This window comes from Myotis lucifugus, unplaced genomic scaffold (genome assembly GCF_000147115.1).
Source record: "Myotis lucifugus unplaced genomic scaffold, Myoluc2.0 scaffold_25, whole genome shotgun sequence".
In the NCBI taxonomy this organism is placed as follows: Eukaryota; Metazoa; Chordata; class Mammalia; order Chiroptera; family Vespertilionidae; genus Myotis; species Myotis lucifugus.
Genome location: NW_005871073.1, coordinates 4,322,232 through 4,341,792, shown reverse-complemented (window position 1 = coordinate 4,341,792; position 19,561 = coordinate 4,322,232). Strand labels below are relative to the sequence as shown.

The window sequence follows — 19,561 nt, the reverse complement described above, 5'->3', positions numbered from 1 at the left end:
ATTTACTTTATAGGAACCTGACAATGCAGGTCCTCATCACACCAAAGCTAGCAGCAAAAGCTGCTATTTTTGGCAACTCAGATCAAAAAGAAAAATAAAACAAAGAAAAAAGCCTTAATAAATAATCACCCTGCTTATCTAAATTTAATTTTTAACTTAAAATGAATAGTCACTTTTCACTGTTTTAGGATATATTTCTAATTAGAAAAAGTTAACATTAAATGCAATAAAGAATGCAAAGACATAACAAAAAAGTTTTCATAACTTAAACTTTCATAATATATAAGAATTTAAAAGAGAACACTTTGGGTGAAAATAAAATAACTTTAAGTTCTGATTTTTAAAAATGTAGGAATTAAAGTATTTTTGTTGTTGTTAATTAGCAATTTAAAATAGACTTACTTTATAGCTATGGAGATGACAAACTTAATTTAAAATCTAGAGTGATAAAATAATCTTAAAATATCTCATCTACTGTATTCAACTAGTTTCTGATCTCACAATGCAAGAAACAAAAGTACCGCAAGGACAGGAAAAGGAAGTTGTCATGCTTTTCTCTATAGCTAGACAGTAAAATTTCAAAGGAAATAGTGCTACCTAAAAGTAAATCAATAATTATGCTAAGTGGCCATTTTAGGTCAAAAATTGTATTTCTGAGATCTCATTTTCTTGGCAACAATTACTGTTTACAATTAAGCTAAAAACTTGTTCTGGTATTTTATGACATCAGGAAAATTCTTTCCTCTCCAGGCGGAATGCCAAAAACAACTAGAGCTAAATGCCTAGGCCTTCTCAGAGAGACGACTTTCTCTTGTTCAAGCTAAACTGGCTTTGCTATAAGAAAGGCAAAAAACTTCTTTTTTGTGAATAAAATAGAAACTAACCAGAATTTGAACTGCCAATCTTAAGATTTTAAATGATTGAAGGATCTTTACTGGTTCTGGCAGAAAACTCATTAAAAAATAAAACAGGTTGCATAAGACCTTTGACACAATTCATTAATGTGTATAAGAATTTAAGGTTTCATTTCAAATATAAATGTTAACAATATAAATCTAGTGGTAGAATACAGATATTACAAAATGCCAAAATCTTAAAAAAAGTATATTTGATTGACAGCTATGTAATATTCATTCATATCATCAGAGATAAAATTTTGTTTTTATCCATTATTTATCTATTTATCTTTCTACATTGATATGTCTGATAATTTAATTTAATGACAGCCAGAAAGCTGAGAGAGAACAGGGAAAGAGAGAGAGAGAGAGACACAGAGCTGGAGAGACAGAAAGATATACACCAAATTCTTACCTTCCTCCCCAAACTGATCATATATTTCTCTCTTTTTAGGATCACTCAATACTTCATAAGCTTCTGCGACCTCTTTAAATTTTTCCTCTGCCTGAGGAGATTTGTTCTTGTCCGGATGAAATTTGAGGGCTTGTTTTCGGTAAGCCTTTTTAATATCTTCATCTGACGCTCCTTTTTCAATTCCCAAAATGCAATAATAGTCTTTCCCCATTTCGAATGCCTTGAAATGAACTTAGATTTCCCTTTGTGAAAGAAAACTGCGTCCCCAGTCTTAGCAATACAAGGATTCTAAGGAAAATAAACCAAGCAGGGTATTTTAAAAGTTAAAGCAATTAGCAATTCAGCCTCGCTGTCTTAAGGCAGCAAGCAGACAGCATATCCGTATTTAATTCCTTCCCCAACAGCTCACTTACAGATAAATATACACTACACAAGAGACAGCCTTCTAGATCCTCCCATTCTCACTACGTGTCTCTGTACTTTCTAGAACAGCAAATGCTACAGGACGTCACTTTTTTATTTACTCCATTCTAGGTGAAAAGTAACAAAAATAATTATAGCTATTAGCCATCCTATGTTAAAATAAGTTAAACTTATCCTTTTCAAGAGGCCAAGAAGATTAAGACACCAATATTTCAGCATACAATGTCATAACTACGGTGTAAGATATACTCCATTCTAGGTGAAAAGTAACAAAAATAATTATAGCTATTAGCCATCCTATGTTAAAATAAGTTAAACTTATTATGCAAATAAAAGTACCCATGGGTACTTATTTTAGGTATTTTCACTTCAATTTCAAGTTATTCAAGTGTAAGATATACAATACTAAAATATGGTTTGTCTAAATTAAAATTTTCAAAAAATTTGTGTCATTTTCAAAATTCCTGGGGTTTATCAATCAAAATGCTAGGAAGTCAATATACAAATTTCACATTGTAAAAAGGCTATATCATAAACTTCAAAAAAATATTTTAAAAATAACTAGAGGACTTAAATATTATTTTAGCTAATGATTTTAAATGGTCTTTTTATATAAATAAAAGTTAATAGTTCTGGCAAACTAATATTTATGAAATCATATCTGATTTTAGTTACTTCAACTAAAATAGAACGAGACACCTCTAATTCCTTAGAGTCACTGAAGACCTTTTGTGATGCAGGACGGAGAGGAGAAAAGTATCAGGTTACCAACAGTAAATACTCATGTTTCTTTCAAGACCTTAACTGGATCAGCTTAAAATATGGATATGCTATTTTTGGGGCAATAGTATGAGAAATATTTTTTCTTTTAAGAACACATTTTCCCTAATTATAAATATAAATTATTGTTAAAGATTTTGGGAAACAGAAAGGAAAAAGATTAAAATAAAAACCTCCCTATCATACCACTTTAGATAATTCCCTGCTAAATGTTAGTGTATTTCCTTCTAATCCTTTTTTTCTTAGGAATATATGTTTATTTATTTATTGTAGTTTGGTATATTTATCAACAAATTTTATGTCATATCACTTATATACCCTTTTGATGTCTGCTCTTATATATTTTGGATATTTATGAGTCATAATTTAAATGTATATAACTAATCTCTTATTTCCTGTATGGTTTCCTAATCTTTTCAAAGTGTTCCGATTTCTAATATAATATTGAAAGATGGATTAATAAGAAAATGTCAAAAGAATTGCATAGAAAAAAGAATTACATAGAGCCTTATACTTAATAATCTTAAGTCTGTAAACTTAAAATAAAAAAGAACATTTATGAAGAAAAGTAAATGTACATAATGTTTAGAGTATAGTGAAAAGGTGATGATCATGTGTTAACCTTTTAAGGTATGGGAACACCTACTGTATATGCCAAATCGCTTTACATTAATGATTCAGCAATTCTTTCAGATGTCCATTTTTGTGCATTCTGATAGCTTTCCTATTTCTCAAAACTCTCTATTTTAAAAACACCTTGACATTAGAAATTTATAACATCAATCTAGCCTAGTTACAGGTTATAGAGGTTTGTCAGATATTCAACAACATTTTTAGTCCCATCAAGAAATACTTAATGTCAAAAGATAAATTTTCAAATTCAAAAATACATAGAAAACAGTACTAATATACAAAGTCACTTTAAGACTCCTACTTAAAAAAAAAAAAAAGCAAATTGGAGTCCAGTGTAGGGATCAACAATTAATTACCAAAGGAACACTGACATTACTATCTACGAAAAGCCTAAATTATTCTGGTGGGTAACACTGAGAAGAAAAAAAAGTAAATTTTCATCTGATTTGATAATTTTCAGAGAGCTAGAAATATTATAAGGACTTGGCATATTTAATGATTTTAAAACCCAAAGACTAGGTTTTTCACATTTCTGAGAAATGAATTATTTATTAACAAATGAAAAGAAATCAGGCTCTCCATACATAGAGAAGGGTGATAAAAGGATTTTCATAGTTCTTCAAATATCTTAAACACATAAAAGAATAATAGTGGTAAAGTCAAAAGGCCAGAATTCACCTCAACTTGAAAATTTCAAGTTAATAAGGAAGCAATTATAATTTTTAAGACTTCAAATAATAAAATAACCTAGTAGCTTTTGACAAAATGACCAGATACTTGTACGCTTATAGTTTTAAAAAATATTTTTATTGATTTTTAGAGACAGAGGAAGGGAGAAGGACAAAGGGAGAGAAACATCAATGTGAGAGAGCAGCATGAATCCCCCTACTGGAGACCCACAACCCAGGCATATGCCCTGACTGGGAATCAAACTAGCTACCTCTCGGTGCTCCAACTGAGTTACACCGGCGAGGGCGGGTAATAGCTTTGTAAATAATTCTTTCAAATATTTGGGAACAGTTATTAAAAGTGGTTTTAAATCCCTGTATATAACATACTTGGAAATTTGTCCTTAGAAAGTAATTCATAGGATAAAATGATTATATATACAAATATACTCATTGCAATTAGATGCAATAGGGTAATGGGTCAGTATGACCATTTTTAAACTACATAATATTTTAGAGACATTTCACACTTACATTCACTTAGTTGAAATTTCCATACACAATCACTTTACATTAAATATTCGTCATCCAAGTTTGCATGAGATAAATGTGGGGTTTTTTGGGGGGTGGAGGAGGCAAGCAATTATCATCCCTGTAAATAATTATCATAACAAAAATAGAATATATCGCCAAAACCGGTTTGGCTCAGTGGATAGAGCGTCGGCCTGCGGACTGAAAGGTCCCAGGTTCGATTCCGGTTGAGGGCATGTGCCTGGGTTGCGGGCACATCCCCAGTAGGAGGCGGCTGATCGATGTTTCTCTCTCATCGATGTTTCGAGCTCTCTATCTCTCTCCCTTCCTCTCTGTAAAATATCAATAAAATATATTTTTTTTAAAAAAGGTAAGAATGCTGTATGTGAAAAGAAGGGCAAAATCACTCTGTAAAGGCCAAACGTTTAAAAAAAAAAATAGAATATATAAAGGGAACAGTAGTGGCAGCCTTTTGGGAAAATGGAGCAGAAAAAAATGTGAATAAAACTCAATTAATTGTTTTCAAAATGAAAAGGAAAAAGGAAACCTAAAATAGAGTCTATTTGCAACATTATTTAGAAATCACATAAATCCCTGCTTATTTGATACTAGAGGCCCAGTGCACAAAATTCGTGCATGGGCAGGGTGTGTCCCTCAGCCCAGCCTGCACCCTCTCCAATCTGGGACCCCTTGAGGGATATCTGACTGCTGTCTCGGACAGTTGGACATCCCTCTCAAAATCTGGGACTGCTGGCTCCCAACCGCTTGCATGCCTGCCTGCCTGATTGCCCCTAACCGCTTCTGCCTGCCAGCCTGATCGTCCCCTAACCACTCCCCTGCCAGCCTGATCGACGCCTAACTGCTCCCCGCTGGCCTAATTGCCCCTAACTGCCCTCCCCTGCCGACCCGATTGCCCCCAACTGCCCTCTCCTGCTGGCCTGGTCACCCCCAACTGCCCTCCCCTGCAGGCCTGGTCACCCCCAACTGTCCTCCCCTGCAGGCCTGGTCGCCCCCAACTGTTCTCCCCTGCAGGCCTGGTCCCTCCCAACTGCCCTCCCATGCTGGTCTGATCACCCACAACTGCCCTCTCCTGTTGGCCATCTTGTGGTGGCCATCTTTGACCACATGGGGCGGCCATCTTGTGTGTTGGAGTGATGGTCAATTTGCATATTACCTCTTTATTATATAGGATTATAGGTATGTGTATGTGTGACAGAAAATTTGAGAAAAAAATCTAGCTAGAGTTTATAACTTATTTTTTTCCTTAAATGCCTTTAAGGCTCCTTTATAGCTATTTAAAGTATCTTTCATTGATTATTTTAGAGAGGAAGGGAGAGGGAGAGAGAGAGAGAAACATCAATGTGGGAGTGAAACATTGATCGGATGCCTCCTGTACACCCCCTACCTGGGGATAGAGCCTGCAACCCGGGCATGTGCCCTTACCAGGAATCAAATTGCCAACCTTTCGGTGCACTGAATGACACCCAACCAACCGAGCCACAGCAGCCAGAGCTAGTCTGCTATATTTTTAACAAAGATGAAACTAGTGTTTGTATTTTTTTAAATATATATATTTTTTTATTTCAGAAAGGAAGGCAGAGGTAGAGATAGATAGAAACATCAATCTTTGAATGGCTGCCTCCTGCATGCCCCACACAGGGGATTGAGCCCAAAACCTGGGCATATGCCCTGACCAGGAATTGAACTGTGACCTCCTGTTTCATAGGTCGGCGCTCAAACACTGAGCCACGTTGGCTGGGCCATGTTTGTATTTTTAAATTTTTACCTTACTACTCAAACACTGATGAGATTATTCCATGAAAACACAATTATTAAAAGAAAGTTACAAAGAATCAGATTCTTCTCAATATTTACAGTTTATATTAAGGTCAAGTTCTCATGCTGAGAATAGGTCATCTGTGACTGAAAGCAAGTTACAATATATTTTAAAGAAATGATTTTTCAGCCCCAACCAGTTTGGCTCAGTGGATAGAGCGTCGGCCTGCAGACTGAAGGGTCCCAGGTTCGATTCCGGTCAAGGGCATGTACCTTGGTTGTGGGCACATACCCAGTAGGTGTGCAGGAGACAGCTGATTGATGTTTCTCTCTCATTGATGTTTCTAGCTCTCTATCCCTCTCCCTTCCTCTCTGTAAAAAAATCAATAAAATATTTTTTAAAAAAGAAATCATTTTCATTTTTTTCAACCAAATCAGAAATCTTAAGTCTGTTTATTACTTTGTTTATCAAAGTTAATAGCAACAAACTTTTTGTGCTTAATAATATATTTAGGGGGAAAGTGTCACTCTATTTAAGAGAGCCATGCATGGGCCAGGATTAAGTAAAAATTTTAATGATACTATATTTTGTTTTTTATAACTTTACAAAACTTCCTTATTTGGCTTATTATAAATATAGAAAAATTATTTTTATAAAACTATGAGATTTTTATTTTATAATCATAGTTCAAATACTAAATATAAAATAAAAAAGTAAATATTAAATATATTTAGATGAGAGCTAAAGATAATTTTAATCACAAAAAACTAAAAGTATATTACTAGTCATTCAACTAATGCTATCTTAACCTTCTACTTTGGCTTTATTCATATACAATAAAAATGTTTTCTTTCTCCAACTCACAAATCATTTCTCAGTTTATAATAAATTAGTATAGTGAAAGGCAACATGCCTTCTAGAGCTTCAGAAAAAAGATCACTATTAAAACTCAGATCATCATACTTAAATACTCAAAGACAAATGACTTCTAATATTTTACCTATGTTCCTATTGAAAACTTTTCTGTCAATAATTAATTCTTTTTTTTTAATATATTTTATTGACTTTTTACAGAGAGGAAGGGAGAGAGATAGTTAGAAACATCGATGAGAGAGAAACATCGACCAGCTGCCTCCTGCACATCTCCCACTGGGGATGTGCCCGCAACCCAGGTACATGCCCCTGACCGGAATTGAACCTGGGACCCTTCAGTCCGCAGGCCGACGCTCCATCCACTGAGCCAAACTGGTTTCGGCAATAATTAATTCTTAAATGAGTAAATTTAGTCCTGAAATTTCTCAGTGATTGGTTTTAAAAAATTATGACTTCCATTCCCTGCTACTTCTTATCAAGAATAAGAAAACTGAGGTTCTTTTATTCCTTGTTAATAGTACTTTAGATATTGAATATAATCTCAAATATAAGTATGTAACAGTAGTTGTAAAACTTGCTAAGATGGCACCAGGGAATATTGATAGTGTTGTTAAAAGCACAGACTTTGGAGCCAGACAATCTGGGTTAGAATCCTGGCAATACCACTTACTAGCTGTGTGGCCTTGGATTTCACTTCTCTGTGCTTCAGGTTCCTTATCTCTCAAATGAAATTAATATTAATACTAACTTCATAGGGTTGTTGTGAGAATTAAATGAGAGAAATGTATGATGCACTTACATGTGACTGGCACATAGTGAGGACTATGGAAGTGTTATCCACTGTGATGACAATGATTTCATCATATGAAACAAAAATTTTAGAAAAAATATTACTATACAATATGTATAGCAAAATATCCTTTTTTAAAAAATATTTTTATTGATTTTTTTTACAGAGAGGAAGGGAGAGGGATAGAGAGTTAGAAACATCGATCAGCTGCCTCCTGCACACTCCCTACTGGGTATGTGCCCACAACCAAGGTACATACCCTTGACCAGAATCAAACCTGGGACCCTTGAGTCCGCAGGCCAACAACGCTCTATCCACTGAGCCAAACGAGTTAGGGCACAAAATATCCTTTTTACACGCATACAGATACACACACAAAAAAAAAAACCTGTCCTTCCAAATATTCCAGTTAATATTTGCTACTTACCCATCTTGACTCTATTCAAATTTCATCATTAAAACTTCACATAGGTAGTATTAAAACTTCACATAGGTAGTATTCACTGTATTGAAAATATATTCATTTGTATTTCAGGTGCATTCATTGTATTTCAAGTGCTTTGTGTTTCAAATACAGTAATCAAAACAGTGTGGTATTGGTGAAAGAATAGGCAAATAGATCAATGGAAGAGAATAGGGAATCCAGAAATAGACCCATAATTACCAGTATAGTCAACTGATCTTTGACAAAGGAGCAAAGGCTAAATATAAATAGCACTGGAACAACTGGACATCCACTTGCAAAGAAATAAATCTAGACACAGACTTTAAATTATACCCTTCACAGAAATTAACTCAAAATGGATCTACAAACCTAAAAATAAAATGCAAAACTTCTAGAACATAGGAAAAATCTAAATGACCTTGGGTTTAGCAATGACTTTTTTCATGTATTAATCTTTACCCAAGGATATTTTTTCCCATTGATTTTTTTTTATTTATTTTTTTAGAGAGAGCGTGTGAAGAAGGGAGGAAGGGAGTAGGAGGAGGAGAAAGAGAGAGAGAGAAACATCTATGTGAGACACATTGATTGGTTGTCTCCCACATGTGTCCCGACAGGTGCTAGGGATCAAACCTGTAACCCAGGTACATATGTGCCCTTGACTGGGAATCAAACCTGTGACCATTTGGTGCACAAGCCAATGCTCTAAACATTGAGAACACCAGCCAGGGCTGCAATGACTTTTTTTTAATCTTCACCCAAGGATATGTTGATGTTTATTAATTTTAGAGAGAGGAAGGGAGTGAGAGACAGAGAGAGAAAGGCATCCATGTGAGAAAACATCTATTGGGTGCCTCCCCTATGTGCACAGACCGGGGATTGAACCCACAACTTTTGGTGTATAGGTTGACGCTCCAACCAACTGAGCCACTCAGCCAGGGGTGACAATTACTTTTTAAATATAATACCAAAGGCGTACTTCATGAAAGAACTGATAAGCTGGACTTCATTAAAATTAAACTTTTCTGCTGAGAAAGACACTGTCAATAGAATGAAAAGACAAGCCACAGATGGAGAAAATAATTCAGAAGTCATCCAATAAAAAACTGTTATCCAAAATATATAAAGAACTCTTAGAACTCAACAATTAGAAAACAAGTCAATTAAAACATGGGCCAAATATCTTAACAGACATCTCACCAAAGATATACAGATGGCAAATAAGCATATAAAATGACTCTCCAGCTCAGCCGCGGTGGCTCAGTGGTTGAGCATAGACCTATGAGCCAGGAGGTCACAGTTCAATTCTTGGTCAGGGCATATACCTAGGTTGTGGGCTTGATCCTATGTGGGGAGTGTAGGAGGCAGTCGATCAATGATTCTCTCTTATCATTGGTGTTTCTCTCTCTCTCTCTCCCTCTCCCTTCCTCTCTGAAATCAATAAAAATATATTTTTAAAATAATAAAACAAAATGATTCTTCATGTCATGTCATCAGGAAGATGAATATTAAAATGAGATATCCCTACACACCTATTAAAATGGCGAAAATCCAGAACATTGGTAATACTAAATGCTGGCATAGGAATAGGAATAGGATTTCTCATTCATTTCTGGTGGGAATGCAAAATGGTATAGCCACTTTGGAAGACAGTTTGGTGTTTTCTTACAAAAACAAACATAGACCACCCTCGCTGGTTTGGCTCAGTGGATAGAGCATTGGCCCTCGGACTGAAGGGTCTCAGGTTCGATTCTGGTCAAGGGCACATATCTTAGTTGCAGGATCCATCCTGGTCAGGGTGGATACAGGAGGCAACCAATCGATGTCTCTCTCACATCATTGTTTCTCTCTTTCTGTTTCTTCCCTCCCCTTCCACTCTCTCTAAAAATCAATGGGAAAATATCCTCAGGTGAAGATTAACAAAAAAATTTTAAATTAAAAAATAAACATAGACTTATCATACTATCCAACAATGACACTCCTTGTTACTTATCAAAGGAGTTGAAAACTTACGTCCACACAAAAACCTGCATATGAATGTTTATAACAGCTTTATTCATAATTGCCAAAACTTGGAAGCAATCAAGATGTCCTTCAGTAGGTGAATAGATAAACTGTAGTACATCCAACAATGGAATATTGTTCAGCACTAAAAAGAACAAGTTTTCAAGCCATGAAAAGACATGGAAGAAATCTAAATGCATATTGCTAAATAAGTGAAAGAAGCCAGTCTAAAAAGTATACATTCTGGAAAAGGTGAAACTATGGAGACAGTAAAAATATCAGTGGTTGCCAGCGGTGAGTGGGCAGAGAAGAATAAATAGGTGGGGAACAGAGGGATTTTTAGGGCAAACTACTCTACCTAATACTGAAATGGTGGGCTCATGTCATTTTACATTTGCCCAAATCCACAGAATGTTCAACACCAAGTGTGAACCCTAATGTAAATTATGAACTCTGGGTGATGATGTATCAATGTAAGCTCATCAATTGTAAACAAATGTTCCATCTAGTGGGAGGTGTTGGTAAGGGGGGAAGGGGCTAACCATGTGTGGAGGCAGGAGGTACATGGGGAATCTCTAAATCTTCCACTCAATTTGCAGAGAACTGGAAACTGCTCTAAAAAAATAATCTACTTAAAAATTTAATTTTTAAAAATAAATGGAAAAAGGCTCTGGTCTTGATGATGAGTAGGTAAACACTTTACTCACCTCCTCCCATGACCACATCAAAATTCCAACTAAACTGCAGGATAACCATCATTGAGAACTGTTTGAAGTCTAGCCTGAAGTCCCTATAACAAGGGATATACTGAAGAAACCACATTAAGACTGGTATGAAGGGGCGAAGACTCAGAATGGGCTGGTGTGGTGGTTAAAAACCAGAGGGATATCTCAGCTGCAGAGGTCCTCCCTGAGGAGTGAGACATCCTGGCACCAACCCAGGCTCCCCAGCTCAGGGCTCCAGTGCCAGGAAGAGAAGTCCCCATAACTTTTGGCTGTGAAAACCAGATTGTGACTGAGTGACATGGAGGACCTCACCAGATCACCACGTCCAACCACGTCCACAAACAACATATTTAAAGGGCAGATGTGGCAGGCATCAGAGCCCTGCTAAAGTGACGCCTGCTCCATAGGATCAGTCCCTGCACAACAGTTCCTCCACTGTAGTCACGGCCAGTCCTCAGAACCAATCAGCCTGAGAATCAATACCTCACATTGACGTGCTAACAGCATTCAAGACTCAACTACAGCCCTAACCAGTTTGGCTCAGTGGATAGAGCGTCAGCCTGCGGACTGAAGGATCCCAGGTTCGATTCCAGTCAAGGGCATGTACCTTGGTTGCCGGCACATCCCCATAGGAGGTGTGCAGGAGGCAGCTGGTCGATGTTTCTAACTCTCTATCCCTCTCCCTTCTTCTCTGTAAAAAAAATCAATAATAAAATATATTTTTTTAAAAAGACTCAACTACAACAAGAGGGGGCACGCACAAGCAACACGGAGGCACACCTGGAGCACCTGCTTAGGTGACAGGGAGAAAGCTCCACTGGGCCCCACAGGACACCCAACACATTAAGGCCACTCTACCAAGACTGTGACACACAGCAAGCAGCTCTACCTAGTACGTAGAAACAAACACAGGGAGTCCTAAATGAAAACAAATCGAAACAAACAAACAAAAAAACAGAAGAAAACTTCAAAAAAGGAACTAAACAAAAAGGAGACAAGCAATCTACCAGATGCAGTGTTCAAAATACTGGTTATAAGGATGCTCAATGATCTTGAAAGATTGATAGAACTTAGAAAGAAAGAGAGCAAGGTTATGGGGGTTTGGGGAATCTGCAATTTGGACCAAGAACACAAAGTCCAAAGGCAAAAAAGTATAAAATCTATTTGATACAGCAAAAGGATTGGTCAGATTAAAGCACAGAACTTAAATAGGCTCTCCTTAGAAAGCTGACAAAAAAAAAAAGTTATGGTCAGATTGTTGAAAGTTTTGAATGTCATTTTTTTACTTAATGACTGCTCTTTCATGTTTTTCCAAAAGGGCTAATTCATTAGGTCTTTGAAATGAATTTTAAAAGCTCACTTCATTTCTTTAATACCAATTTATTTTGAAGCTAATGAAATTACTTTTTGGTTCTCTCAGTAAAGGGTTCTTAACAATGTTTCATCAATATTTGTAAACTTTCAAGAGCACCAATAAAAGATGTCAAACTAACTAACCTAAAAAGACTGATAGGAAGAAGGGCTTTATCAGTTTTAATTCTCTTTGCACTAATTGTCTATAACATCTAAATTTCCCAGTACTTTATCACTATAGTTATATTAATAATTCCCAAAGTGTTCAAGATTTGATACTGTCATTGATTGATTTTATACTCTCCTGCACAAAGCACTGTAATAAAATATACACATTTAATTTTATTGATTTAATAGTCTTTACAAAAAAGATTTAAAATGAAATTTTAAAAAATGTAAAAGTACATGCCTTTTAAAAAATTAAAATTGCTTTAATACATTTATGAAAATTATTGGAGTTACTGGGAATATCCAGGTATCAGAAATATTTTATTTTTAAAAAATATGTTTTTACTTATTTCAGAGAGAAGAAGGAAGAGGGAGAGATAGAAACATCATCATTGCTCGGCTGCCTCTTGCCCGCCCCCTACTGGGGATCGACCGGGCAACTAGGGCATATGCCCTAACCAGGAATCCAACTGTGACCTCTTGGTTCATGGGTCCATGCTCAACCACTGAGCCACGCCGGACCTGGCAATATTTTATGTTTAAAAAAAAAATCATTTCCTTTTTGGAAGTGTAGAATTCGTGTATTCTGTGGTGATATTAAAATGTATCCCGATATTTCATTTTTCTCCTCACCGAAACAACTTTGTGTTATTGTGTTAATAGACGTTGCCTATGGGAAAGTGTTTATGACGATAAGGTAAACGGAAAGAAAGGACATAATAATAAAGTGCTGCGGAGGAATTTTTCTCAAGCTGTGAGACACCGGAGAAGAGTGAATGCGATTCAGAGAGGCTCAGAGAATTGTCCTCTGTGCAGGGAACTTTCTTTAGCTCCAGGCCCCTGACTAACCCTATCGGCAGAGAGATGGAAACTTGGATGACTAGTTCCACCCTGCCTCCCCTTTATGCAGAGGAGGATGGCTCCAAGGAAAGTAGTGATCTGGCTACAACACGGCTAACCCACCCAGAGATTCCATATGGTAGTGGAGCCACATCATCTACCAACAATCCAGAATTTGTGGAGGATCTCTCCCAAGGTCAATTGCTTCAGAATGGGCCTTCAGACACTGCAGAAGGCAGTGAACAAAGCAAAGATGTAAACCAGAAAGGTGGTCCAAAGGAAGAAAGAGGAAGACACCTCTTTGAGACAGCAATACACCCAAATCCCCCCTTACCAGATATGTTCCGCTCATGAATAAGCGTCGAGAACAGCTTTGATCAAAGAGAACAGAAGTCCCATTTCCAGAAATCACGAGAATGTTAGGCAATGAATGTTAAGAAAAACAGCGCTACTTTGATGAAGCCGATAGAGATAAGGAGCGTTACATGAAGGAACTGGAGCAGTATCAGAAGACTGAGGCCTACAAGGTTTTCAGTAGGAAAACCAGGACCAGAAAGGCAAATCTCAAAGGCAAAATGCAGCCAGACAGGCCACTCATGATCATGAAAAACAAACAGAAGAAACGGTCTGTTTTTGACATCCCTATATTTACAGAGGAATTCCTGAGCCACAGCAAAGCTCGGGAGGCAGAGCTTCACAAATGCAACATGGAGTTTGAAGAAGGAATGGAGCCCTGCAGAAGCACATGGAGAGCGTGCGCACAGCAGTGGAGAAGCTGGAAGTGAATGTGATCCAGGAGCGAAGCCGCCAACACTGTCTTACAACAGCACCTGGAGATCCTGCAGCAGGTGTTAACCAGCAGCTTTGCCAGCATGCCCTTATCTGGAAGTGGAGAGACACCTACACTGGACACCAATGACTCATATATGAACAGACTGTACAGTGTTATTTGAGCTAATCTCCAAGACAATAAAAACTTCATTGCTATGGTTGGGGAAGTTGTAAACAGACTTGACCGTTAAGGAATGGTGAGCGCTCACTGATATCACACTTCAAAAATAAGATGGCCTTGGATTTTATCAATACTACTAAAATCTTGGAATTACAGTGAATAAATAAAAGAATTGGAGACTTGAAACAAATAAAAAATAAAATGTATTCTAATAAAGTAGCACTGTAACAACCTGCCCTTCTTCTTTACCCTCTTTTACAAGAAGTCACTAAAAAGCTTACCAGAATGTTAGTGAATGTACAGTGAACTAATCTCATACTTTCCTAGCATTTTGGAATTGGTTAAAATAAAGCATTCGCTACAGTACTTTTCCATATTTAATAAGAGCCAAAAGAAATTATAGAATTTCTAGGTCATTTTCTTTATCATCTCCTTTTTTAAAGTATGTTTTTTTATTTTAGACAGAGATGAAGAGAAACATCAGTGTGAGAAACATCGACTGGTTGCCACCCACACACAAACCAACCAGGACTGAACCTAAAACCTGGGTATTTGCCCTGACCAGGAATCGAATGGCGACCTTTTTGGTGCATAGGATGACACTCAATCAACTGAGCCCCACACCAGCCAGGGCCTAGGTCATTTTAAATGGATCTTGTAAATTGATATTTGATTATACACTTTATGTTGAAAGATCACAGAATGTAGAGCAGTGCTGTCCAACAGAAATATAAAGCTACAAATGCAAAACATATATATAGCTTAAACATTTCTAGAATCCACATTTTAATAAAAGTAAAAAGAAATGTGAAATTAATTTTAATAATGTATTTTATTTAACCCAGGATATTATCATTGCAACATGTAATCAATAAAAAAATTATCAGGAAGCTACTTTATATTCTTGTTTTTATACTAAGTCTTCAGAAGCCAGTGTGATTTTTACACTTCACATTATGTCTCAATTCAGAGAGCCACATATCAGGTACTTAACAGCTTCATGTAGCTAGTGGCTACTGTATTAGCCAGTATAGATAGATGAAGAGGTTCCTTCTCATCATTAGTGCTGAAATCCAATTTTTCAGAAACTTCAACCTATGAACTGAAGTATATCACACATATATGTCTCTCACATGCACATTTAGGGAGGAAAAAATCCTAACAGATGAACTCTAAAGAAATGTTTATTTTTATTTATAAAATAATATTACAGTACTCACTTCAGCCATCCATTTACTATAATTGGAGTGACATGGAGAAGATTAGCATGGCCCCAGCCCAAAGATGACATGCAAATTACTGAAGCATTCCATATTTTAAAAAAGATAAATATATGAGGTGGTGGATGTGTTAGTTAACTAGAGGGGTGGAATCTATACATATATCAAATTATCACAATGTACACTTTAAATATCTTATAATTTTTAAATTAAATTCATTGGGGTGACATTGGTTAATTGGTTAATAAATTATATAGGTTTCCAGTGCACAATTGTATGATACATCATCTGTATCTTGTAATTTTACATGTCAATATCTATATATATAAAAGGCTAATATGCAGTGTCCCCTCAGGAGTTCGACAGGGAGTTCGATCGCTCGCTATGACTTGTGCTGACCACCGGGGGGCAGTGTGGAATGAAGGAAGGCCCCAGCAGCGGCCGGCAGCCGGGAAAGGACGGCCAGCAGCTGGAAGGCCCTGATGGGCCCTGATCGCCATCCAGGCCTAGGGATCCTATCCGTGCACAAATTCATGCACTAGGCCTCTAGTATCTCAATAAAGTTGAAAAATAAAGTAAAATAGTATTCCACTTTTCGTCTACAAGAAAAAGATACTTGTGAGGAATTTTTGAAATAATATTTTACTTTTAGAGGGAAGTTGTGGGACTGGTTCTTACACGAACTCACTCCATACATACTTTCACAATATCAAAAGTAAAAAACACAAACACACACTAGGAAATTAGAAATTTATGTAATTTTCACTTTGTTCTTAGCATTAGTTTCTCCTCTCACAAGCAGCCATGAGAATCACTTGGAAAACTTAATTGCCTGACCAGAGAAAGGGATTAGCATTAGTCTGTGGCCAAAGTGAAACCAACAGCCCCTCATAGTAAGACAAATAGTAACAGAAAAAAAATGTCTGTATTACAGAGGTGAGCAGGAAAGGAGAGGAATAGGCTGCTGTTTCACAGAACTGTTAGGCTCTTAGCCAATCAATAAACTGATTGAACAAGTTTGTTTAACTCTCCAACTATTTATAACTCTAAAATTAGGAGACCTAATTCCAAATACAATGAGCACCAACTACTGTAATTGCTTAAAGAAGGACATTTATAAGTAAGAGAAAAATAGTATTTCTACAATAATTCAATTTTAAATGGATGGGTTTCAATTGTTTGAGTTTTTAATATTTTAAAATATAGCCTTTTTATTAATCTAGATTAAATCAGTAAGTCAAGGAAACAGTTATTGAGACCCTACTATGTTATGTGCCCTGAAGAATACATCAGTATAAGGCATGATCCCTGCCCTTAGGAGTTAATAATACCTATAATAATAAAAGCATAGTATGATAATTAGACTGGACGTCCTTCCAGGAGTCCTTCCTTCCGGACAATGCCGCAGCGGGCGGGGGCAGAGGCACAGGCGGGTGGGGGCCGTGGCGGCAGCAGGAGGGGGCTGTGGCAGAGGTGGCAGAGGCAGCAGAGGGCCATGGCAGCGGCAGGCGGAGGCCGCAACAGAGGCCCCCCCGGCCGTGGCCGCACAGCAGGCACGGGCCGGGGCCAAGACCCTTGCATGAATTTCGTGCATTGGGCCTCTAGTAAATATATAAAATAATAACTACTGTCTATTGCTGCTTTTGCCATATAGTGGTGGAGTTGGATAGTAGTAGCAAAGACTGTATGGCCCACTAAACCTAACAATTTACTGTCTGGCCCTTAACAGAAAATGTTTGCCAACCCCTGCTTTTTAAAAATTATTCTTGACTGGAGTAAGAGGGCAGACTAAAAAACACTAAACACAATAAAATTTTATTATATCTAGCAAGCTTTTAAAAAACTATAATTTTTTACTATAAACACTCAGCTTTCACTATAAAACATTAGCCTGGCTGATGGTAAAGTAAAACTTGCAGACTGTGTCTACTAAGGAAAATATATTAGAATCTTTAGGGTAGTGAAGTAAGATGTTTATCAAAGGGGAGGGGGCATGTGTTTTAAAAGGTTGAAGAAGACTTTAATAATCATACCTCTATACTGTCCAGCTTGACTCACTACTCCTGGCCATAAATGACTTTGGCTGTTTCCCAAAATCAAATGTACCCTGAAAGTACTCGATTCTCATTATTTGCCATAGTTATGTTCCATAAAGTTGCTGTGGATGCTGAATTAGTGAATACTGAATCATTTTCCCTAAGGGAAATGCAGAGTTAAGTCAACTCATCAATAGATAACCTTGTTTTATGTGTGTTTATGCTTAACGGTACCTTAGTAGTTACTATAACATTGAACTCAAGACCAACAGCACTATAACTCATGCCTGAATAAAGCTTACTTAAAACATGTATTCTCTCCATAAGGCACATCACAGGCTTCCTATGCTTAGGAACACAATTTAGACAGTATTTCAGCACTACACCGAAACATTTCTTTAAACAGTGAAATCACCAAGAGCACAAAAATGCAAAAAAATGTAAAAGTATACTTAATAGTCTACAAAAACTTGTTTACAATATGATAACTGAAATAATAAAGCTAAGCAAGCACTGCCTTGTTGGACCCAGCTAGGAACATAGGACTCAAATTTATTTTGTCCATGCTCATGTCTAAAAAAAAAAACAAAAACCTGTGAAGCACCCCAACTGCTTGATTTCAGAGTTACAATTAGATTTTAGGGTTAGTGGACAAATTCGAAAGTACAGAATTGGTAAATAATGAAGTATCAACTGTATAATGATGTACTACTACGGATAACCTTCTAAATCAATTATGATGCTTAAAAATTATTTTTAAGCAAGCGCAAATTAATAAGTACACAGGCACCCAAAGTAATGTCTTTAAAATATTTCTTTAGTATATATAAAGTGAATGGTGTGTGTGTATAACTTTCTTCTCTACGCCACACTTAGTTTACTACTGCTTTGAGACTCAGCCTCTAGTTGGCCAAATCTTACTCCCAGCTTGGGTTAGGTTCCCCTGACCTTGAGTTCCCATATTTTTCCCAGTATCTCTATTCTATCACAACTACATAACTATCTGTTTGCTTATGCCTTGCACACTGAGAGATTGTAACCTCCCTGAGAGATCCTGTTTTTGGTTTTCTCTAAATCTTATTTTCTAGTATGAGGACTTATCTATAATATATTGCTGTTCAGTTAACTTTTAATGTGTGAAAATAATTCAATGACATGAGTAATTATGAGGACCTAAATAAAATGACTATGAAATAAAAAGACAAATGGCTAAAGTAATCAAGAGATAGAATATGTACAATTTGCCAACTAAATGTATGTGGAAATTTGGAAAAGTTTTAGATTGCCCTGGTTTCCAGATTGAACAAAGATGTGCACAGTTTGCCCTAGCTGGTTTGGCTCAGTGGCTAGATTGTCGGCCTGCGAACTAAAAGGTCCCAGGTTCAATTCCAGTCAAGGGCACATGTCCGGGTTGTGGGCTCGATCCCCAATGGGGGACTTGCAGGAGGCAGCCGATCCATGATTCTCTCTCATCGTGGATGTTTCTATCTCTCTCTCCCTCTTTCTTCCTCTCTGAAATCAATAAAAATATATATATTTTAAAAAGATGTGCATAGTTGAACTACTAATGAAAGTATCCTATATAATAAAAGGCTAATATGCAAATCAACCAAATGGCAGAACGACCGGTTGCTATGATGTGCACTGACCACCAGGGGGCAGACGCTCAATGCAGAAGCTGCCCCCTGGTGATCAGTGTGCTCCCATAGGAGCACCAATTTCGTGCACCGGGCCTCTAGCAGAATATAAGAATTCATTTGAAGAGAAAGGTAAGTTCTGTTAGAACATGCCTATGATCCTATTAATCACCCCTTCATCTCTGCTACTTCCATACTTGGTAAAATTCATTGCTTGAACTATATTCCTAATTACTACCTGTGTTGTAATAACTTGTTTCTCTAACTCCCCTATAATAATGTAAGATCAAACCGGCCAAGGCTTACTTAATTTTTGATTCCCAAAAACCTAGTACAACAATATTCAATTAAATTGAATATGGATAAAGGTGTCTAGGAAAGAATTGGATATTCTAAAC

At 36.8% G+C, this 19,561-nt stretch overlaps 1 protein-coding gene, 1 non-coding gene and 1 pseudogene across 3 annotated transcripts in view; 2 read left to right on the top strand and 1 right to left on the bottom strand.

Annotated features, from left to right (window-relative positions):
* The window catches only part of DNAJB4 (DnaJ heat shock protein family (Hsp40) member B4), a 42,971-nt gene that overhangs the window by 9,567 nt on the left and 13,843 nt on the right, over nt 1–19,561 (bottom strand). Inside the window, exons 1-2 of one of the 2 annotated variants that reach the window (XM_006086113.3) lie at nt 1,725–1,803; nt 1,312–1,599 (exon numbers count right to left, since the gene is read on the bottom strand). The exons of the other annotated variant lie outside the window; for it this stretch is intronic. Of the exons in view, the coding sequence (XP_006086175.1) occupies nt 1,312–1,522 (211 nt within the window). The 5' untranslated portion in view covers nt 1,523–1,599; nt 1,725–1,803. Of the gene's footprint in view, nt 1–1,311; nt 1,600–1,724; nt 1,804–19,561 lie in introns of those variants that run through there. 2 annotated transcript variants of the gene reach the window in all.
* On the top strand, nt 13,343–14,340 carry LOC102432811 (annotated as a pseudogene).
* LOC111825423 lies at nt 15,483–15,589 on the top strand. Its single transcript, XR_002828577.1, has one exon. It is a non-coding gene; the product is annotated as a U6 spliceosomal RNA (small nuclear RNA).